Genomic DNA, 25087 nt, shown 5'->3' with positions numbered 1-25087 from the left:
AATTACTTTACATGTACATACAGACAACCTTGTGGAGCTATGAGAAAATGAAAGGGTTTTGAAACAGTGTTAAAGACAACATGAAAAGAGAATTCGCAACACATAATGCATCTTCCTTAGCGTATTCAGCTGAAAAATGATGTAAGGTGGGAATCTGACTGGATGCAAACATGTTATGCTATGACATTATTGCAATATTTTAAGATTTTTTCTTGGCTGCATCGTCCCGGTTACATAAGAAGAAAGATTTAAGTAGAACGATTATGAGATTTTAAAGAACGATTATGAAAAATATTTTATGTCTTTATGATAATGTGCACTGTATAATCTGCAACGTCTTAATCCTATATAGCCTACTGTACCTGTATATGTATATTGTTTAATATCATCTTACTAAAACATACTAAGAGGAAATTTAATGTGACAACTGATTCACACGCATTTTATGTAAGTAGTCTGCTATACTGTTCTAACTGATTTACATTACAACACCATACAAATATCAGCAAGTGAATTTCATATATTTTGATAATTTCTTCTGGATAAAAGTGAGGGGTTTTTTTCTCCTCGAGTGTGAGCTCAATTTTTTCTTATATCATACTATGTGAGTCGTAAAAGACTGATGTATAAAGCATAAAAAAACAACAAAAAAACATGCAAACTTATTTTGTCTAAAGGTTCAATAAACAGCAAAGAGAAGCCATTTTGATTTCACTTTGTATTTAAAGACACAATTGAAATGTCATGCTGACAGCTGGCAAAAAGAGACACTGTCTTGAACTGTCACATAATGGCACAACCTTTGTGCCAGGGTCCAGCTGACAGTGTGACTTAGTAACTGGACTCACCTGAAAGGCCACCGACATCCATCTTCTTCAGGTTCTTGGCCTCCAGAATGACCACGGTCAGTTTGCCAGCAGTGGGCACATACCGCAGAGAGAAACAGATGTCACCCAGCTTCTCTTGCTGTGAGATGCAGAGAAATTTCAATCAAGGACATCATTGACAAGGTAAACAGAAAAAATGAACCTAAAAACCTGGTCAAATTTATTCAAGAAAAAATGAGGAGCATAGCATTTGTATTATTTTTTTTTAAATCTGATTAATTTTCCACAAATGTAGCTCCAACGGTAAACGGATTGAAATTACATTTACACGTACACACATTCCATTTATATTTCAGGAGCCATTATAATAAACATGGACACAAACACATGTGACATATAGAAAACAACAGGAAGGGGGAAAAGGTTGCATCACTTTACATTCAACTGGCTGATGCCATTTCCGCAAAATCAATTTTCTGTCAATTAAAAGGTCATCAGAATGGAAAAATAACATTTCATACTGTAGCTTAATTAAATAAGCTGAATCAACTGCCAATATTTATTTATTTATTTATTTATAAAAAAAATTGTGTGTAGTGTTAAAAAAAGGGCAAAGAGGACTGAACTGGATGGAATTGCGAGACGCTACGGCATTTTGCAGTCGATTTTCATTTAGTTTTTTTTACAGGCACTTAAAGTGCCACCGTCATGACACCACTCTAGAGATTCTTTGATAAAAGTCAATACTCTCCAGCTTTCTCAAGCGTTGTTTGAAGTGCTCCGCTAGCTCATCGGAGTGTAACAGATGCACAAACTCAAAGAGCAATCTTCAACGTATGTAGATAGCCTTCATCTCTTTGCCCTCAGCAGGCTTTTGACAGCGCCATAATTAACCTTTACACCAAGGAACCGTGGCACAAAAACAAGGTTCCCACAAAAACCATGGTTTAAATGCTATATTCCATGACATTTACCATGAAAATTGAATCTTCTTGGAAAGTCACACTTTTTTATTAATACAAATGTGGCACAACCCAGCTGACTGACGGACATTTCCACTGAAGATGGATAGCCCTCAAGTCTTGCACTTGTACAGTGAGTACATTTCCATGCAGCTGTCGAACCTGAAGAACATGCCAATCACCATTTATCTGCATCTCTCAGTGGAGTATACAATTTAGTTTTGATTGAGTACAGCACTTAAGTGTTTTTACCAAATCTTGTCTCATTTAAAAAAAGTTAGATTTATTTTTAAGTAAAAAGATATATATTTTACTATGTTCAAAATCTGTTCATTTCATTTTAGTAGCCTAATAAAAACTTTTTGATTTTACACAAACAGGGTCTCCAAATGGGGGATGCCACGTTGAGATCACATGTCTAGAAAAACCAAAACCAAAAAGATTTTGACTCATTCACTTAGGAGTTGCTACCAACTGGTATTAAAGTGTTAACTTATCCAGATCAGCAAACAAATCTTCTTTTTTGTGTGTGAATGGATTGAAAAGATTCTAGTCACTGGGAAGAATCACTACTTGCAAACAACTTCACTGGCAAACTTTCCACTTGTGCTCCAGAAAGTCAGGCAATAAAGATGGAATATGCATTCAAATGCTAATATTTAATCACATTACCAGAAAACAGGTTAATGCCACCCATGTTAGCTTTTTACCTCTTCTTTCTCAGCGCTCTGGAGGTCCCTCCACTCTTCAGTCACATGACTAAAGTCAACCTTGTTCATGGGCACCTTCACGTCTCCAATGGCGTCATGTTTGGAGAAGCGGTCAAAATCATATACCGTCATCACTAGAGTTTTCCCTCCAAGCTCAATGTAGGGAACCTGCAGGATAAGAGGGGTGTGAAATGAATTGCATGCATACCAGTCTACCAGTCTAATCTCTCTCAATTCCAGTTATAGGACTTATCTAACGCTGAGATGCTGGGATGAAACTATAAGACAATTACGTATGCGCAAGAGAAAGAGATTTGATTCTTGATTACCTACAATTGAGCTGTTTTTCAGACAAAACTCATTATCCCGAAGGACTTGTTCCAACATGGCGACAAACTGCTTGATTGGCCGGGAAAGAGATAAGACCCAAGGGTTGCTATTTTGTCCTTGACACTATCACACACACCAGCTCTCAAGTTTCTTCATTTCAATAATGAAGTCACTTGTGATTACATGTCAGAGCTCTGTGGCTATCTCTCTCGATGCTGGCATCTTGTTCTCAAGGTACCATGTCATAGTTGAAATTGCGCTAGGCTAAACAAGAACCAAACACACAAACAGCCCTTTATCCCCCTTGGTTGAATTAGTTATATTTTTGCAATTCTTTTAAGAATTCAACACTAGCACTTTAATAGAGGCAGAGGTCTGACTGCGGTAATTACACAAAAAGGTCTTTCTAGCTGCATGACGTCTCATAAAAACAAATCGGAAAGCTCTACTGAACATTCAAAATAAAAATTATACTACTTTCCGGGTGACAGACACCTGCAGGAGTCCATCTGCATGTTTACATGTAATTACTCCAACGCCTCATGCCACTTACTGTCTTGTTAATACGCCAGAGGAAGTAGTCACAAATAACTTGATAAACTGTATGAGTAGAATGCAAACGCATGGATCCAATGAAAAATCGCTTTTTATAATGTAACGCTGTTAGCTTTGTGACCTACCTTAAAGGTGAATTGCTCATTGAAAACAGGATTCAATGTCTTCCGGTGGACCTTGGTCTCAAATTTCTTCTTCTTGTCTGGAAGAAGGTAGACCTTTACATAGGGGTCAGAAGTGCCACCCATATCCATGGCAGGCAGCTCTGCTGCTTGGATGATCCCCACTATGAGCTATGAAGGGTCAAAAGTCAAAGTTAAAGAGATCATGAGTCAGACTTTGAAGAGGAGTGTAGTCTTTGTCTGAACCATCACCCCACCACCATTCTGTAGGAGTTCACTGTAGTGCTGGTCAGATTTATATGAAGACAGTTGGTCTTCTTTTTCCAAAGCACCAAGGTCTGCTGTCTAACATCAGTCCTACATATTCGTATCAGGGTCTTTCCATAAAACGTTTTTTTTTTTCAGCTTGTCTGGTGACTTTCAAGCTTTCAAACTGTGTTGTTATTGTTAACTAAAACTAAAACTATTAAAAAAAATTGTTATTGTAATAAGGTTGACATTAAAACATAAATATCAGAGGAAAATTAAAAGTATTAGAATTTTTGCCTTTGAAACAAACTGAAATAAGTTGAAGTGCTAAAATTAATAAAAATAAAAATAAATATAATGAAAACAAAAAATAGTAATACTGTAAATACCACAACAGTATATTAGTAATACTAAAATGACACTACATTCAAATAAAAGGTGTGGTTCTCATTTCACATTGGTAGTCTCAACAAACAAGGTTTTTTCCAAGGTTTGGTGGATGCCTTCACTTTTTGAGAACTTTAGTAACTAGAACACATCAAAAATATTTCATCTACCTTTTGATAAATCTGATGAAGTTTACTGTGAATCAACTGGTTTGTATTTGACTTCACCTGTTCACTTCCTTTTATGGGTGGTACTATAGTAAATCAGCATTGAGAGCATCTGCTTATTTATATGAAAAGCCACTGAGAGGTCAGTTATAGTTATGATGCTGAGGTGTGTCCTTCAGGCCCAGGCTGCATTACTCTTTAAACAGTCCCAACATTAAGGAGGCGATGGGGTCAGGCCATGTCAAGCATGGCACTGCTGATCCTATCTCCCCATCGGCTCTGATAATTGATTGGCCGGCTGGCTGGGCTGAGGTCCTGATTGACCTGCCAGTCACCATATCCCCTGCATGGCCTCATGGGTCCTAGAGTCAGTCAATCAAGCTCCCATCAGCTTCCCATAAAACGCCCTGTCTCTGTGTCAACACAGGCACTCGGGTGTAGAGCTCTCTCTCTCCTCTCACCTTCTCTTTCACTCTGACCAGCTGTCACACTTCGGTTGTGCTGCCACGGGAAGGATTGCAGTCAGTGACAAGCTTTGCCAGTGTTTCTGGTTTAGATGGTGGCCATCAGAGAATCCTGTGATTGTTTTTTTGTTTTTTGTTTTTACAAAAAAACAACAAAAAATATAAAAAAATCCCATCATGCAGTAAAGTAATGTCTGGATTAATTTATTTTTTTCATTAAATGGTGGTGGGTTTCAGGTCTGGACAGTTTTATTGCTTCACATTGTAGTCTTAAATGAAAAAAAGCACAAGAAAGAAACACCCCCACAACCACTATTCTAACACAGACACAACCAAACAGGAAGAGAAACATCGGTATTTTGAAAGAAACTGTTGCAAAATAGAAAATGCTCCACAAATAATGCCCATCGCTCCTATAATCACTGCATTCAAAAAGCATAAGTGAAAATGATTGACAAAATAAGAGACCTTAATATTTGTTTTATTAATCAACAGTTCGCTTTTGTCAGTCATGCTGAAATATGACAATTAACTTTGTGAGAACTGCAGAATTATATTTTAATATATACTGAATCCCGTCTTTAGCATTTCATACTTGACAGGAGAATAATTAGATGTCAGGTAGATTTTGGCTCCAGATTCATATCTTTTTGATATTAATGCTATTGCTGTTGTGACATATCTAATAATGTTTCCGGTTCCAAGCCTCCAACTCCATTACGATTGAGAATACTATCTCAACTTCTTAATTTATTTATAGCACACATTTGAGCTGAGCATTTAAAAACTCACAATGTACACTCACAGTGTTCCTGACACCAATAATTTATTGATTCAGAGAAGATGAATCACTGTCTGGCCAACTGAGATTTTGGTATGGAAATAAAAGTTAGGATCGTGATTTTTCAGTAGTATTACAGCAAGCTGTAAATGTATATTAGCACCATTTTTTGTTTGTTTTAGTGATCTGATAGAGAGTTTGGACATGAAAACAATGACACGTGACATCAGACTCACAGTAAATAGAGTATCGTTCATATCAAGCTGACTTAAACTTGTGGTTGCTATCGTTCATCGAATTTTGTCAGGTGAAATCAATTCATTTCAAGAGGAATCTGCACAACGTGGAGATTTGTGTGAGGTCAAAAGATTTCCCCAAGCAGATTTCACAGCAGTTTCAAATTGGTCACATAAATTTGTAGCGTTGAGCAAAAGAAAGATGCTTTTTTTAAAAAGTGACTTCTGTGTGAGCTGTGCTTCACACATCACTATATTATAGACAACAGACAATGCACCATTTGTGCTTGCAAATTTTTGCAAATGTCACTGCACATTTAGCCCCAATTACGCAATGTATCTGTCAGTGGCATCGCTGTCAGTCTCACTGGAAGTTTGTGAAACACAAGCTGACGCCATCTTTGAGTTTAAACGAGAAGTCTTTTGTAAGCAGCTCCTTGCTGTGAGTTAGACTGAATAGATCTGGACAACAGCAGCGGTATGAGTCAGGGGTGGATCTGTCTCTGATTGTTTTGGCCATTGTTTTCGATGAGACTTTGACCATAATAACCTTCAATCGCTCTGCAGGATACAAAAACTTCACACAGTCTGAAGAATCAGACTGATGCAGGACATGCTGGAGGAAGATTCAGCCGTATGACTTCACCTCGGTGGGTGCAGTGCTCACAATCTCTCATCTGAAGGCATTGAGCTGTCATCTAAAATTACTGCTGCAATGGTTTTCAAAGAAAACCATTTTCTTAGGGGGGGTTTGTTATTCGGCATAAACGACGAGGGGTTCCTGTCCTTAAAATACCTAGAATGTGTTAGAAAACAGGCCACGATTGCAATGATCAATGTATGGATTCACAGTTCAATCCACATCTCTTTTTCTATCCTCATTAATAATATCGCCCTTATCTGCACCCTGTCTCTCTGTCTCCCCGAGGAGCCGCCCTGGATTCTGAGATATTGTGTCGTGTGGCTTTGTGAATGCCATGTTTTGTACTTTTCTATTTTTACCCTCTGGCTTGCTCAGCAGGGTTGGAAAGGTCCAGATTACCTTTAAACAAACCCAGAGTTTAGCTGAGCTCCCTGGAACCTTTCCCCTTTGGAAAGGACAAGAGTTGCAGAAAAATCTCCCAGACCTCTGAGTCTCCCTGAAGCGATACTCAACTTGATTTAAAGCCAGACGGGAAAGAAGGACGTAGATTTTCTGCCGGCACGAAGGGTGGAGATACACTTGTGTCTACGAGAGTGCGTGGGTCTGTGTGTTGAATCTGGGTCAGGTTGTCTTTGCATCTCCTGCTCTTTTCTTCTGCTTTTTTGCAGGTGGTCAATGAATATGATGTAGGGTTTTATGCTAAAATACCGAGCAGAAAAAATTACACAATTGTTAAGTGGATTTGCTGTTTTGTTTTCATGCTACATTTTATCTTCACATTCTTATACCTCCTATGAATATTTCAGTAAATATTGGAAATATTTTGTTACACGGCAAAAGAATAGAACACATGCATCTTGAACATCTCATTCTTGTACGTAAAACTCTATGATGCCATAAATTGAAAGCATTACCAGTCATTTGCAGTCATTTTATCATCTCACTACACATACATTGCTGGCATACAATGAAAAGAATCCTGTGGTGGCGGTGCTTATAAAAGCTGTAATTTGTGTGTGTGTGATTGCAGATAATCTGGCTTTTTCAGGTTTGTAGCTTTTTTCTGCTCTGTCTCAGCATGATCACCCAGGATCTGACAAAAGAAAGTGCATCCATTCTGGAACTCACTTGTCTTTCAAGCTCAACCGCTTGTAACAGGCGGCCAATGAATTTCGGCTTAGCCTCAGAGTTGAAAACAAGCCAACAACCTCGCTCAGTCAACATGGAAGAAACCCGATTCAAACTCAAATCTAACTACTGTGATGTGCTCTTGACATTCACACCATTTGGTGAGTTTACAGGATGAAGAGCATTATTTTATAAGTGCTAAATCTGAATTTCTCTGGCTTTCATAGATAGCACATAATAATAGAGCACACTGATACAAATTACTCTGAAAAGCGATTCGTACGCTCAAAGTGTAATCTATCTTCACATTTACAGTATGTATTTTTTAAACACAGAGTTTACAGTGATCATTCAATTATGCTAGAGTGACACGCTGAATAACCTTAGAGAAATGGGCGTTATTTGAGTGGAGCTGGTTACAATTTGGCAGACAGACACACTGTACTTACGAAGAAGATCTCACTAAACAACAGATACAGTGACAGTGATTCGGAGACAGGCCCTTACCGTATTCTCTGTGAAATTGTAATCCAAGGAGTACTGTAATTTGCCAAGTTTCTCTTCTTCCTTAGGCTCCACCTCTTTCTCTGTATCCGTCAGCCCTGTTTCCGCATCATCCTCATCCTTCAAGGCCTGAAGGAGACACCCACTAACAGTCAGTCCTGTCGGCCCAACGCTGGCGCTGCCCGATTGCCCTCGCCAGAGCGCCGGGCCCGCCCTGGACCAGCCTGCTCTTCAACCGCACCTCTATTAGGGGGGGAGCAAGCACTAAAACACCACAGCAATTAAAACCACGACATGCTCAGTGATGCACTAGACTTGGGCTGTGAACCCCCTCCTCTCCTATGATCTTATATTGTGAAAAATTGTGAAAACAGTTGCAAGAAGATGAACTGAATGAGTGCAAGCAATTTAGGTTGGTGGGAAAGGAAAAGCTAGGGCTGGGTGGTATTGGCTGCACATATGGTGCTGTATATAGCTATTTTACAATGGCTTTAAATTAGGCTCATCCAATCAGTGGTATTATATTATATTATATTATATTATATTATATTATATTATATTATATTATATTATATTATATTATATTATATTATATATTTATATTATATATATTTTCAGCCCACGTTAGGATTATGAAAAGCTTCTGCACAGTTGTCAGATGTATAAATTGTTTGTTATGAAAATGTATGATGCTGTCAAAATCTGTAATATATATATATATATATATATATATATTTATATATATATATATATATATATATTTATTTATCAGATTTTGACAGCATCATACATTAATTATTAGGAACATTATTATTTATATATATATATATATATATATATATATATATATATATATATATATATATATATATATATATATGTATATATATAAAACAAATACATAAATAATTATAAAATTACCAAAAAACAAATAAACAAAAAAACTACTTCCAACAACAACAACAAAAAAATAATAATAAAACAACAAAAACAAAAAAACGCAACGACAAACTTGTTATATAAACGTGTATATAAATACCGGTACTGTTATATAAAATTAATTGTACAATTGTTTGTCATACCGCCCAACCCTAGGCAAGATGAGCAGACAGATGTTCTTAAGAAATACATTGTACAGTACATTGTCCTTTATGTTATTTCAGGCAGAACATTCTCTGGCATCAACAAATCAGTGGGTAAATGTTGTGGATGGTGTGGCATTAGCTCCCTGGCTAGCCTGAGTTTAAGACAGTGGCAGTGTTAAGGGGATGTCGAGGGAGGTTTGCTGTTGCTGGAAAGCATGCGATTTTCGAGGCAAACTCAGCTCTCAGTTCATTCATTGTGAAACAGTTGCCTTCCGAAAGGGCAGTCTTGCTCATAGGTAAAGCATGCAGTGCATTCACGTTCTCAAGAAGAGTGCTCGTATATTGACCCTCATTTTCTGAGGTGTGATCTTCCACATACAGTGGCATTGTCATGACCCTTAGTTATTGGCGATATCCACCACGCTCATGGAAGCTGTAAGCATCATGCCAGCAGAAGGTGTTGGTGGAAGGGATAGTAATGTGTACAGGGTCTGTCTTATTAGTTGTTGGGTTACAAGCGTGAAAGCAAAAGGCTGAACAAAATTGATTTCTTGACTCTCTTGTCTCCTTATAAGGACCAGACTATTTTCGCAAACACTTCAATTCAAAAAGCACTTTGGGGTGCTTGTTAATTCTTGTGGTGCATTTAAAGGCATAGTTCATCCAGAAATTATTTATTCACCCTCATGATGTTGTTGTTCCAAACCCAAATGACTTTATTTTTCCAGCAGAAAGCAAATGGAGATGTTTAGCAGGACACATGGGCTGCTCTTTTCCATATAATGAAAGCAGATGGGATTTGAAGGCTGGTAAGGCCAAAAACTGACTAAAAACAAACACCATAACAGTGGTCCATATGACTCAGACACTACATTCAGAGTCATATGACAGCACTGTGATGAAATATTAAGCCATTATTCACTAAAATCATGCTTTTAAATCTTGCTTAATATTAACTTTCATTGTGTGGAAAAGAACAGCATGGACATTCTGCTAAACATCTCCTTTTTGAGAAGACTGCAGCAGACTGCCAGGACAGCAGAAAGGATCATTGGTGTGCACCTGCACAGTCTTCAGGACTTGTACAACTCCATAGTGAAGAAACGGGCAGGTAACATCATCAAAGACCCCCCCCCAAGACACAACCTGTTTGCACTTCTCCCCTCAGGCAGACGCTACAAATCTCTGTGCACTAGAACATCTAGGCATAAAAACAGTTTTTTCCCCCATGCCATCTCCAGCTTAAACAGCTAACACATGAATCATTACCTGTGTTCTGTAATTCATTTCCAGAGTTCATTCTACATCTTTAATTATTGCCTTTCTCAAGTATTACTGTATGTAAATACATATGCATATCACTATTTATACAGTTCTATATAGAGTAAAAATGCAAAAATCTGTACATAAATCAATCTACTGTTCCAGATTCATACACATCATTTATTGTTAAGTCTTACTATTAAAATGTTGTTTTTTTTCTGTTCTCATGTCAGATGTGTATGTATGTATGTACCAGGAGCACCTTAAAAAAACCACAACAAATTTCTCATGTGTTTGCGCACACCTGGCGAATAAAGCTGATTCTGATTCTAATTTTGTTTCTTTTATGTTCCAAGAAGAGTCACACAACACTTTTTTGGCTGAAATATTCATTTAAAAGAGTCTTTTTGGAAGTGTAAAATGATTAAAAGTAGTTGATAAAACCAGTGAATATGCTGCTGTGAGTGTCCTTTATTGATATCCTTTCCATCTGACTGGCAAAAGTGATGTTTCAAAAAACATATTATCCAAATGAAGATCAGTCTGGTCCTCGTGTCCGAAAACTGCTTCATGAACAAATTTGTCCTGCTAATGAGGGGGTTCTGTTCTCCTCCAGGGATTTTTTAATTTTAAGTTCTAGTGGACTAGGGGCCAATTGCACCAGCTGTACGCAAATCGCAACTTAGCCTAGTTTCAACATAAATGGGCAATAAGTTACAACTTACACACTACTAAATATTTTTTGTTGTTGCACCATTACACTTAGTTGAAGCGTAACTATGTATAAACTAAATATTTATGGAAGCGTCCGGTCAGAAGTAACGGTTGGAATAAAACAGCAAAACTGAGTGAACTGCATCAATATGCTCTTCTTTTACCCGACACTCCTTCAATCCTTTAGACATATATGAAACTGTGTATATTTACACTCATGTACATATTAAGAGAAAAAACTTTGTTTATTTTTAGCGGTTCTCCAACACGCCATCTACAGTATGCATCTATGTGCTTCGGTCCGTATTGCGCAACTCAAATGAAACCAGTAATAATGAATAAATGCCATTTCTTATGTTTTTTTTCTTTTAGTATTTATTGATTCTTACTTTATATTAAATTAGAATTTTATTTACATATAAAAAAAGCTTAACTATAGACTATAATTTTATTCATGATTAAGTATAATTTTTAATGGAAACTTATTTTTACTGTTAGTTACATGAGGAAAAAGAAGTTAGAATGCCGGATAAATTGAAATTCACAGCATTTAAACAAGTTCTGCTCACGTATTTGAAGGCTTCTACTGGATCATTTAGGGTAAACGTCATATTTTTACGGAGAGAGCTTACAAACTATTAGCTAAGTTCTGCATAACGAACAATTGGTGCAACCAAATAATGTATAGATTTAGTTACAAACTAGTTACTAAGCCTCTAGTGTGGGCCTAACATTCTAATTTAAGTAAGAACTTAGGAATGGCTGGTGCAACCCTACCCAGATCAGTACTGTTAATTTGGCCAAGGGCAGTCCGTACTTTGACAGTCTCCTCAGTCACTTTTTTTTTACACTGGAGAAATTAACATTTTCTGTTTTGGACCTCAAATAAGAAGAAGAAATCAATGTGGTTCAACCTTGCGTACCCAAATGCTTTTTCTCACTTCATATATATGTGTATATGTAGACTTACGCAAACACACACACACACACACATATATATATAAATTGTAGATATACATGTACTGTATGCATAGATACATATATTTTACTCTACTAGAGTAAACCTGTTGTCAAGAGGCTATTAAAATCATTGCAGCAGGCTATAGAAGATCCAACAGCAATTGGGAACCTACCGCCAGTGGCAATCCCGCAAAGTCATCAGACAAAACATAGATAAGGAGGACATGGAAGGAAGAGACACAAATTAAAACAACCACACACAAAGGTGACCACATGAGTCTGGGCACACCAGGAGAAATGACTGCTGAGAAGCTCAAAGCTCCTTCTGCTAACAATAAAACAAACGTTGTTTGTTGTGCAGGACTTTGTACCCTGGCATATCACTCTGATTGTTGTGTATCGTTCTTAATACCTGCGCTAATTGGCTAAGTAAGAGTGACGATTCATTAACCTCTCATATTTATTCAATTAGCATGGGTATTCCAATCTATATTTGGGTGTTTCCCTGCTAAAAACAACAGGTTAAATTAGCCTAAGTTTGCATGTTAGCCTTACCTGGTTTAGCTGGTCTCCTAACCTGACCAAGATGGTCTTCAGCTGGTCTTCCAGCTGACAGACCAGATGACAAGTGACCCAAACCCCTCTAAAACTAACCAGCTTGGTCCAGTTGGGAGACCAGTTAACCACCTTAGTCTGGTTTGATTTATTCAGAAGGGTTGTGTTGCAAAATATTGATTATAAGAATTTCAATGGCTGTAGCCATTTCTTTTTTCTATTTTGAAAGTACTATTACACAATGTTGGAGGGTAAACATCATATAGCAGCTATAGTATATCTGTTCGCATTGGGTTTGAGGCTGATAAAGTGTGACATTCTGGAATTGCACACTGGGTTAAAGAGTGTTGTTAATTATCTGTCTGTTCCTCTTCACTGTGCTTTGTGCTCGAAAATCAATGTCTCTAATTTGGGATCTGAGTGGTCTTGGCATGGTCTCAAAGCCAGCATCCTTACACCGCGAATTAAGCTGACTTTGTCAATTATTCTGGTAGAAGTGTACTATTGCGAGCATGTTAATGCAATTAGCGTGCTAACTAGGGTTAAAGTGCCAGTGTTCCATATAATTTGTGGGTGTGCGGGAAAAAACGTGCTGCATAAATACTCTTTCTCCTATTGTTTTCATTATCTACTGTCATTTCTCTGGGTTGATACCACTTCATAGCACATATGCAACACTACAAAGTGAATTAAGCTAAATGCAAGAAAAACTGAAAAAAACGGAATACTTTAATGAACCGTTAGCATGCCCAGGTTTTGCAGTCCTGCAATTAAAGTCAGCTGTGAAACAACATCATCAACAGATGACTCCATCTAGAGTTGTCTTATGAACACTTTTAATTTGCATCATGCATTAATACAATAATACTTGAGGATATAAATATTTCATGCAACTTCTGATGACTAAAGAACAAGGCTAATCAAGTAGCAATAACAACATTTTTTTTACCTCGGTTTTGATACCGTCCGTGACGTCCTTCATGTTGATGGCATTCTTGCCCTTGTCTTTGCCCTTTTTCTTGTTCTTCTTCTTGAATATCCATTTTTTGCAGATGCAGAAGCAGCAGGAAACAACTAGTACAACAGCAACAAAGGCAATGGCGACGATGGCCCATGATGGCACTGTGCAGACAAAAACACACAAGAAAACTCAATGTACATATACACATATATATATACGTTTGTAACTCATGCATTACATTTCAGATTTTTTGAAGCCAAATGATAAGATTTTTATAAGGAACAGACCAGAATTTAAGTTGCTATAAAAATCTGCCTTTAAAATATTACTTCCACTGGAAAAGAGCAGTCTGAACATTCTGTTAAGTTCCTCCTTTTTGGTTCCACAGAAGACAGAAAAGTAATCAAGGTTTATAAAGATGGGGGTGAGTAAATAATCGCAGAATTTAAATCTTGGCCTTTTTTAAACTTTCTCCATTCAAGACAATGGCCACCGAATGGACTGAGCTGACATGATTCCAAACAGCCATGTGCTTTACGGTTCAATATCTTCCAAGAGCAATGAGGAAACACAACAGGCGAGAAGTGAAAATTATAAAAAGTTTCAGTCTGTTATTTGACACTCTTTGATCAATTGCTGGAGACCTTCATGTCTGCCGGTCGCACAGGATTAACAATCTTCGCTCAGAGAGAGATGTTGCAAGGCTCTAGTGAGAGTAGTCAGCCAATTTAGTTAAAAACAGGAGCTGCTGGCATTCACAACTTGCCATTTGATCACTCTTGGAAGACATTTTGAACTTGACATTGTTAAAGCAATCCAGCTGAGCAGTGGATTTATTTGATTGTCAAATACAACAAAAAAAAAAAACAAAAAAACAAAAAAAACCAAAAAGCTTAATGAAAAATGATATTACCATCAAGAATTTATTCACACTGACCAAATTGCTTAGCCTCTAAAAACGTGTTTCAAAAATATTGTGAGCAATTTACATCTGTGCAGCATAGTGATGGACTGTGTTAGAATAACAGAAAATAGTATTTCGTCTTCTGGTCATGACTTTATAAATACAGCTCCAAACTCCAGCGAGAGCTGTCAGGGGAGGACAATCGGGCGCCTCAGCTTTTCGACAAGATTAACAGCCTCCTGCCAAGAGAAAGAGCGAAGCCTCTATACAGCAGGGCTAAAACTGCATGCGTCAACAGAGCACAAGCACCAGATTCGGGAATGTCAGTTATCGAGATGTGAGAGAAGCTTCCTCCTCGAACCAACATTTACTGGGAATAATTGATAGACAGATGTGGTGGAAGAATTCTGCATTCAGAGACTCGTACAGTAATTATGGCTTTTGCGCACAACACAAAAAACACCTGGCAACCGAAATGACAACTTTCAGGGAAGTAGATTTCTTCAGAAAAGAAGCCGATTTTTCCACTCCAGATCTGACTGTGCTTGATTTGCTCTGGGACAATGCAGAGTCAAGGACTGCATAAATAATGTTAGGCTCCAATGCACAAAAGACATCTTGTATTCTGCTTTTGGGAAACTAGCAAGCACTCAAACATGTTATAGTACATCTCAAGAAAACTGTCAAGGTCATATTCCACCTGAAAAAAATTGGAAGAAATAAAAGAGCATTTTTGTTTTGCTAGAATTTGAATTAGATTACATCTTTTTTATCCATTCTCATGGAAATTTGGGAGTTAAATGTACTTAACTGTCCATAAAATAATGTCACAAGGGGATACATTAATGACCATAAAATAGGCTTAATTTACAATAAAATTTTAATTTCTTTAAAAAAAAAAAAAAATATATATATATATAGTTAAAATTAGTATTTTGAGTAAAATTTGATCTGGTCACGTCTTTGGTGAGTTTTATCCAGTTTATATTTGAAAAGAAATTCCCTCCAGGACAGTTGGCATTTAGAACATGTCCAATATCCTGACAGCCTTTTTTCCTCAAATGTCCTCAGTTTGAGGCATCTATTGTTTCTCTTATCATGGTGTGAGGACTTTATATTTGAATTGGCAGTAGAGAAAAATTCAAATAAATGCTAGCATCTTTGTCTCCCAGAAGGGTTAGACTTGCTACCACAGGACACATTTCCCACAGCAAGGTCTGAAGAGAGAGCGATCAGGGAAGATAAAGAGTTAGAGAGAAAGAGAGGAAGAAAAATCAATTGGCTGTTGACAAAATCGATAAGCACTCTCCTTTGAGGAAAAACAGTGAGTGATAGTCTAAAGTAACTTTGGGATCATCAGCCCAAGGCCTCGAATTGGCTGTGAGGTAATGGAGATGACAATCCTCCGCTTACTTGCTTTTTAGCACAACACCCTTATTTCGACTGCATCACTATATCCATTTATGAAAAAAACAAACAAAAAAACAATAATAAATCAATACAATAATCAAATGGTTTTAGCTTATGAACAGACCAACGCTATCTCATGACCAATTCGTACTTATTTTACAAGGTCCAAAATTAGATTTTATACGATTTGTCTAAACACCATTTTGCAAAAATCGTATGAATACGATTTGTCTAAACCCCATTGTGGGGTAGGTTTAGGGGCGGGGTTAGGTGTAGGTCATTTGTATAAATTCATACCAATTGTGCAACTCGTAAAATACGTACGATTTGGCAAAAATCGTATGAATTTGTATGAGTGTGGTTGTACGAATTAGCCATCTTGTAAAATATGTACGAATTGCCACGAGATAGGGCTGGACAGGCATGATATCTTGAAAAGCTGAGTTTTGCTCATTTAGCATAACATTTCAACATGTTAAGAGACATGAAAAGAACAAATAGAAATGAAAAAAAAAAACTAAACACCCATTCACCCCCACCCGGCTTTCAAAAAGCTTTTTTCCAAAGCCCTGTCATTTCAACTCTTTTCAAACAGAGAAGAATCTGTCAGCCATCTTAAAGGCCACTCATATCGGTCAGTTGCCCAGCATCTTCTTTGAAAGCTTGCGGCTTAGACCATAATTGCACCTGAAGCTTGTCTAGCATTAAACCCCTGATTCATACCTGTTAAAATTTGCTCTTTGGCCCACACTTTTTTCTCCACCACTGGCCTGAATATCAACCTGCTGAGGGAATAAAGAGCCCCTTTCATCTCTATGCCTCCTCTAAAGCAAACCCTGCCACATGGGATTCAAACTGCACAAAGCATTAAGCCATCCTGGGCTTAGACCAGCCAGTGCTCCATCAGTTTTCTTGGAGTGCTATCATTGTTAGACGTGTCTTGACAGCTGTGTCATGCAAGATTATATTGCTAGGTTTCATTCAGCGTTGTACCTTGAAATGTGCAGTTGAATGCCATGTGAAATCGGACCTCCAGCTTGGGAAATCTATCAGTACACAAGTCGGAGATTTTGCCAAGATGAGTGAGTTTAATGTTGCATCAACATGGTGACATTGAGATGTAGCCAATTAATGAAATATTTTCACTTTTAAGCTAATGAAATTCATCAAATTAGTCAAAAAGAAATAAAGTTGGATTTGACTTCGGAATGCAGTAAAAGAATGTGCAAAATTATGCATTAATAACTTGGGGTTGAACAGAATGCAGCATAATTGACGTCTGATTAGTCAATTTAACTCACTTTTATTTGTATAGAGCTTTATACAATACAGAATGTATCAAAGCAGCTTTATAGTATTAAACAGGGAAACAGTGTGTTGATAATGCAAGTGTACAATAGTAAACACTCAAATGTAGTCGTAACTGGTTAGTAACAGAAGCTATAAACCTAGTTACAAAATTACACATCTAACATGTAACTAGAAATTTTTATTATTTAGAAAAAGATACTGTGAAAGCGAGATTAAAAACCTCTTGGGTCCAGGGAATACAGGATTCTGTGAGCTCATATTAAAGGTCTGTAAAGGTCGATGATGAGAACCATTTAGTGCTACAGCAGACACTGAGCAATTCTGACACTTTTATAATGAAAGCTTATGAAGAAATTATGTTTAATACAACAAGCACAGCTTGAGTCTGAGTAAATTGACTGCTATGAGTACATTAGCGGTATTTTTAATCACACAGTCTGCGGTAGCAATAAAAAAAATACTTCTAATATCATGCTTAGTTGTTTAGAATTAAAATTGCATTGGCTGTGCACTAACAGATGCAAATAAGCCTAATGTTGTGCCGTCCAATGCAATCAACCAGAGTGCTTACCTTCTTTATCAAGCAAATGTCTTATTCTGAAAGACACTTTTGTGTTTCTTAATTAAAAGAACCCGAGACAGAGAAAGCAATAGAAACATTTTCTAATTAACTCAATTGTGTAAGTGTCTATTGTCCTTTGGGATTGCGGAACAAGCATGTGCTCTTCATCTTTAAGCAGCTATCTCTCATTCTGCCCTGCACATGCACACACAAACTCTCAACAGGGAGCACAAAATGAGGTTTTGTAGATGGACCGTGTGACTGCACAGAGAGGAACATTATTCAAATCCAGCACCACTGTGGTGCACAATTCATAGCCAAAAACTAAGAACAATGACATGACAGGAGGTGGATGCCAACGAAAGTCTGCCATCTCACTACTGCTTTCAAGGACGTGAGAGTCCTTCTGGCTCGACCCCATCCAATTGAGTGCGTGAATAAGATCTTGAGCGCTCTCCACCTTTTCCGTGACAAAAGAATACAGCATCAGACTTATCAGTCTGGGCTCATACAAAAACCTTACCAAGCTGCTTTAGGAAGCCATGCCAGGGAATCGAGACAATAATGACTCTGAGATTAGCATCTTGGATTTACAAAAGAATCTTATCATCCGCTTGCAGTGCAGGACTGCAAAAGTTTGGGTACCATATTTATAACTATGACTCATGAAAACATTGTAAACATGAATGCACTTTATTGCATGTGCATGGTTGTAATTTTTTCTGCATATGACGGAATTCTCACAATGAGTTTACTCAACTTAGTTTACTTAAACACAAATATTTCTAATTTTATGATCTTATTCAAGTATCTACTGTAGGTGGTGACTGAACTACATAACAATAAATTATAACAAAAACAAAAAAATAAAAATACAAAAAACCCAAAAAAAAACAAAATAAAAAAGATGAATCTCATGAAACCTGTCAAGAACATTTCCATTTAGTATTTCAACTGAAAGAAAAAAATTAAAATGGACAAAAAATGGAAGCCTATTTAATTAATTCTATTTTTTGCACTGTGCCATCATTTTCATGAAAATTAAGTACCTTTTTCTCCAACCCAATGCACATTTCTCATTATAATTCAAAAATGTTTATTATATTATCACACAATTCTCATTATTGTTATATTATTTAAATGAAGTATTTATACACCATGTTTTTGCCATGCCTTTAAATTTAATCAGACTAAAAAAAAAAAAAAAAAATAGTAGGGACATATATGAAATAAAATTGTCTTAGTGATCACACAAATAAAATAAAATTAATAATTAAAAAAATTAAAGGTATGAAAAAAGATTCTTTTTCTTTATGTGAAATCGAATGCCTACATATATTATTATAATTATATATAATTTATTCTTTTTTTTTCATTTCTGACTGTAAGGTGAAATGTAGGGTAACTTAGACATGTTTTCACATCATTCATCCTTCAAGCAATAAAAATATATTAATCAATTAATAGTCAATTTTTCATAAATCACAACAGTAAGTGTAAACTGGTCATCAGTAGTAGTGGCACCATGCTGGGATTCTCTTCGGGCAGCTCGGGGCTCATTACCCTACTGTTTGTCTGATCAGAATGTAATGTGAGCGTCTCTGACCAGCGAGGTTGTGTTGCCTGCTAACGTGAAGCTAACAGTAACATGATCTATCCCCAGGCGGCATGCCGCAGGGCCGAGTAACCCACTCTCACACTTGTTAACATGCCAAAACGGAATGAGAAACTCAATGTCTTAACAGCCGTGATTTGACTGAGAGAGCACCGTGATTGTGAGCACATGGGCCAAGAGGGGGAAAATGATCCATCGGTGTAATACACCACACACTGGCAACCCAAACTAATGTGTTTTGACAGCACGCTGTTGGTCAATTAACCCTGTTACTAGAGCATGTTATACAGCACGAGAGAAAGACAACCCTGTTGCTCCTCCAAAGATACTCTCTGCGTTAAGCAAAAATTACTTGGATGTGATTTATCATGCCATATGGTTATGTTAAAGTCCAGCAGTTGGACGGTTATTTCAATATCCATTTAGTAAAGTTTCAGGAGCGAATGAACAATCTGAAAATGGAGCCTTGCTCATGAATATTAATTCTGATGTAATATTCACCTAGTATTCAAGACTGATATTCTAAAAAGCAGGTGAGTGGCCACTAACCATATTATGATTACATATTTTTTTTTTCTTGGCAAAACTAAGCCCAAATAGTGGTGGAGACAAACCTAAAACTTTTTTTTAAAAGCAGGTGAAAATGTTTGAAAACCTGAATATCATATTAATTAAAAATGTCATCAGGTTTTCATACCATTGCTGAACAACCGAGCAATATCGTATCATTTAATGTCCTTGCCAAACACACCACGAGACTCATATAAGAGAATATTTAAAGGGAAAAAGAAAGACAAGTGTGATAACAATTCATGTGATATTGCAAGCAGATTCATATCCTCCCTCTCATATCCTCTGTCAACAGGTTCCAGATCAGATCATATCTTTTGTTATTACAGATGGTGCTGTTATTTGGTCTGTGATGTATGAAGCGCCCGGACGGTGAGTGACACCAATGATGAGACTCTGACTGAAAACTGATAATATCATTGATTATGGTGCTGAAAATATCAGGGATGACAGCTATGAGGGACAACAAACAAACCAAAGCCCTCATTCTCCATCTCATTTGTCTGTTCTCATCTGTTGACTGCTAATTGGACGTCTGTCATTCCATTTTTCAAGATAATGTGATAATGTGCTCACCAAAGCTTCAATAATTTGATCAAATATACTGTAAACACAATAATATTCCTGTGATTTCAATGTCATATGATCCTTCAGAAATCATTTTAATATGCTGATTTGATGATCAAGAAACATTTCTTATTAATAATGTTGAAAACAGATTTTTTTTTTCCCCCCACAAGATTCTTTGACAAATTGAAAGTTCAAAAGAACATCATTTATTTGAAATATAAATCTTTTGTAATATTGTAATTGTTTTTTTCTTGTAGCTTTATATATTACAATTTTGAAGCAGCTTCCACACTGCAGGGAAAATGGTTCTTTTCTCATATGTTTGTTTACTACTGTAATGCAGTTTTAACTTGTTTTAAATTAGATTATCTCTTTCTTCAAACGGCTTTATAATGCGAAGCTGGCAGATGGAGAGGACTGGGGTTTTATTTTTGTTTGTTTACATAATTCAATTTCAAGGGAGCAGGCCTGGTAACCTTTAGACGTCCTCTGAGGCGGTCTTGGGGGCAGCAGGGAAAGGGGACGAGAGGGAGATAGGATTAGGTCAAAGGTCATCAGAATGGGAGGGCTAGCTGCTCCATCTGTCAGGCTGTTGGCTGATGGTGTGTTTGGCACTCTGCTCCAGTTCGCCTCCTGTTGCTGACTATGACGGAGGCTTTCTACACACTGACGAACAACACAATCCTGCTAAACAACTGATACACATCTGACTCACAACTTGTCATGTCTTGGCATTTCTGTAGCTAGTAGAACATGACAACAGAGCACCCACGGTTATGAGTTCCCAGGAAATACACATAAATACTGATAAAATGCATGCATTTGATGCAATTGCAAAAGGAATAAAAATAATGTAAATGTCTTGACACAGAGATTTAGCTCTTGACATACTGTACGCTCAATTTCATAATGCACTGGTATGAACTGAGGGAAATGGTTATTTCAAAAAGAAACATATATAAAAGAAACTAGAAAATGGTTTCATTTAATAAAACATTTTCAGACAATATTTACTGTATTTTGTACCAGTTAGAGATCACATGGTAAAGTTATTTCTATAATGAGGACAAAATAAAGAGAAATGTTGATTTTAAAAATATTACTATGTAATTTAGTAGAGAAAAAATATATTGGGTCAGGTGACCTCGAGACCAGACTTGGGGTCCTTTCCTGGTCATTTCACGATCTCTACTTTCTTATCAAAATAAAGTCAAAAGAGCCAACAAAACATATACAAATTCAAATTATGTATATAAATATACATAAATATTTGAAGCAAGTTAGTGAAACTATTTTTCTAGTTATTTTCTAAGATAGATACGTAACTGCAAAAAATGGTTTAATTTAATTAAAATGAACTTTAGCCCAATATTTGTGGATGTTATACACGTGCCAGTTGCAGCTTAGCAAAACGCTAAAGTAAGACGTTTTTTGCGAGTCCCTCATGAGCTGCTGTCTAAAAGAGCATTTGAATTCAGACACTAATAAGATTGAATTTACAATATAGCTGCCTATGCAGATGGTGGACAGCTAGGCAGCTCACTAGGGTTTGAAACAGAGCCAATCAGTGTATAACAATGTGACAAATCATTAGACAGTTATAAGTTTTAATAAGTTTTTCATGGCTGCGATCCAATTAAAATGCAAATACATGTAGATTTCTTGCAATAATGGCAATTTATAAAATTTTATTTGTAGTTAATGTTCAAAGCACATTCCCAGTTAAGTTCACATTTTTTCAAATAAAAATGAACATGATTGTGGTGCTTGATAGAACATCAGAACATCAGAGATAAAGGGGCATTGTGTTGGGGATCAGGGTACCCAGTGTTTCAGAGGCTGGACAGAGTGTGTTCATTATTCATAGTAATTGCGGCAGTGCTGAATAATGTCTCAAACTGTCTCGGCGAGGTTCATTATCATCAAAAACAGATGCCTTGAGCTTGAGCAGCAGAGCATTGGGAGAAAAACCAGAGCTGTTGTGTAACAGTCATTTTCTTTTGTTGCCCCGAGTCAATCATGCTGTGTAACCGCTGCGGTATGGAGACCTTTCTGAGCCAAGATGGTCAGGTTCAAACTATTGAACCTGTCAACCAGCCTCAAGGCTTGAGGGGAATGCTCTCAAAGAGAGCCGTGACAAAGCAAGTGTGGCATACTGTGAGCTACCTGTCGGAGTGATTCTACATGCAGGACCGTTTGTGACGGGTGCTGTAGAACGGATGTGATGTTGTGTGACCGTAAGGGTTGAGGGAACGTTAGTAATCACAGGTTATGGATAAACCCTTTTAAATATGTGTCACCATCTGAGACCTTGTGCAAATTGGTATGAAAACAAACAGTCTGTTCATTTACATTTACCCTTGGTCTGAAGTTCCATGCAGTAATTGGGTGTTTCTTTGGGCATTTCATGTTCCTAAGGATGGATTTGTATTTATTTTTTTAGTTTTATTTATTTATTTTTTGTTACATACCTTCATTATTATTATTTTTTTCAACTTTTCAAATGCCTTTTTATCGCCCTACCTTTGTGCCAGACACAGACTTGCAATCTTAAATTATGAAAATGTATTATAAAAGTATGAATTATAACATTTACATTTCCCATTTTCACTACAACCAAAAATTATTAGAATTATACAGAGAATTTTATATATATATATATATATATATATATATATATATATATATGCTAGCTATGAAATTATCTTTCAATAATTATCATTATTTTATTCCCAAAAATACTGTATATAGTGCAATTTCCATCACAAAATGCTATGAAATACATCATATCATTTGAAACCTGGTAGAAATGACAGTGGTGGAAGTGGTCATTTTAGGAATTTATTTACATTCATTTCAGGAAAAAAAGTGACAAAAATTACTTCTACCATGCATGCAAGTCCAGCGAAGTAAACAAATCAAACTAGTGAGCGAAAAGTCTTTTTTAAGAAAGTCTTTTTAAAGAGCCTAAAGTGCCAGAGAAGCACATGGAAATAGATGTCAAACAGTATTCATCTTCATGTTTTGCCTACATAGCGCTATGACAGAAAGGCAGAAGAGTTAAAGTAAAGTAAATTTTTATCCTCACTACGCAGCATCCGTCTGTGTTTCTCTGTTTTTGCTGTGCTAGATGGCAGATTGTGACAGGCCCATGTGTCTTAATTTTACTGGCGGCACCTGCACTTTTCTAACACACTGGATTATAATGGCACAGAACAGCTCGAGTATTCTGCATCTGGACTCTGCCATTCATCACTAATGCAGGTCCGTCAGGGTTCCTGGACACCCCGGTCAATACAGCACCCATCTCCCAAGGCATTCATCAGCCCAGGCACCAGTTGGCAAGGAGACATTTCTGTGATGAAGGGAGGCAGCTAAAACAGTAATTTAAGCAACTTTAATGGAGTGTCTTTTTCTGGCTGGATCTCAGTAGGGGCATATCTGTCTGAGTCAAATGCGGCAACCCTTTATTTTACAGTTGTCTGCAGGAAGGCAAAGTGATAATTAATGTGGTGAATGTGTCTCCAAGTGTGAAAGCAAGGGTGGAAGTGAAAGTGTAGGTATGTGTGAGAGTGTGAGTGAGAGTGAGAGTGAAGTTCCATGTGTGAAATTGAGTATGAGAGAGAGAGATGGGTAAAATAACCAGACACCTATAGTAAGGTACCGTAGGTGTAGAAGAGGACCCAGATCTTTCTCAGGTCTTGCCAATGGTGTCACGACAGGCACGGCATCCTTTATGTAGCTCTAAATGTAATTCTGCCATAACCTCTGCTACATACATGAGTAAACTTTAGCTCAATACTGTGGTGGGCGGGTTGTCAATTGTGGAAACAAAACAAAACAAAACAAAACAAAAGTAACAAAACATGCTTATAAAGGTGTTGAGAAATTCTTAAGAACTTCTCATTCATTACAGCTTAGAAAAAGTTCCTCAAATAATAAAAATTAAAAAAACGTATCCATTGTGGGGCTCAATCAATGCCATTCAAGGTTTCATTTTCAGTGTCAAATGAGGCTTTATTTTGGTTCTAATGCTGCATTGGAAGGTAGCTGGATATTAACAGAATAAGTTTATTAGTTTGCCAATTTTTATGGAGTTTCTTTTAAATTTTGGTTTGTAGATACTTGCGACAAAACAATAATTATTTTTTGTTTTTGTTCTCTTTTTGTTTCACAGAGACCATCGCGAGTCCATTTGTTACCAAAACGAGTTACCATTTGTTGCACACTGGTTTATTATTGTGATGCTTTCAATTTCATATTTTCCTGCCACTTCCCTTAATGTCACATACAAAATATTTGTTACAAAAAAAAGTAACACCTGAAAGTGCTAAAAATTGTAATGTGTCCTTAATATCCAGTATCTAATATAAAGAAAAATGAATAAAGAAAAAAAAATGAATCAATCCCTGGGACATAAAAGCACCTAGCTGAGGAAACACCCACACACAAACAGCTGCAGATGTTTCAGTGTTTACTTGAAAATATGAATGAGTGTACAGTGAATTGGTTGGTGGTTAGATGCCTGAATTCAGCCCCATG

General features: G+C 36.9%; 1 protein-coding gene across 8 annotated transcripts in view; it reads right to left on the bottom strand.

The window, feature by feature from the left end:
* LOC109051469 (synaptotagmin-1-like) overlaps positions 1-25087 on the bottom strand; it is a 172428-nt gene that overhangs the window by 8276 nt on the left and 139065 nt on the right. For 5 of the 8 annotated variants that reach the window (XM_042742290.1, XM_042742309.1, XM_042742295.1 and 2 more), the window contains 5 exons: positions 13592-13764; positions 8069-8194; positions 3510-3677; positions 2500-2667; positions 849-966 (listed from right to left, as the gene is read on the bottom strand). In XM_042742290.1, the coding sequence (XP_042598224.1) occupies positions 849-966; positions 2500-2667; positions 3510-3677; positions 8069-8194; positions 13592-13764 (753 nt within the window). The other 3 variants (XM_042742344.1, XM_042742328.1, XM_042742336.1) reach the window with 3 other exon arrangements.

The sequence above is a fragment of the Cyprinus carpio genome, chromosome A4 (genome assembly GCF_018340385.1).
Source record: "Cyprinus carpio isolate SPL01 chromosome A4, ASM1834038v1, whole genome shotgun sequence".
Taxonomy (NCBI): domain Eukaryota; kingdom Metazoa; phylum Chordata; class Actinopteri; order Cypriniformes; family Cyprinidae; genus Cyprinus; species Cyprinus carpio.
This window is presented reverse-complemented; position numbering and strand designations above follow the sequence as displayed.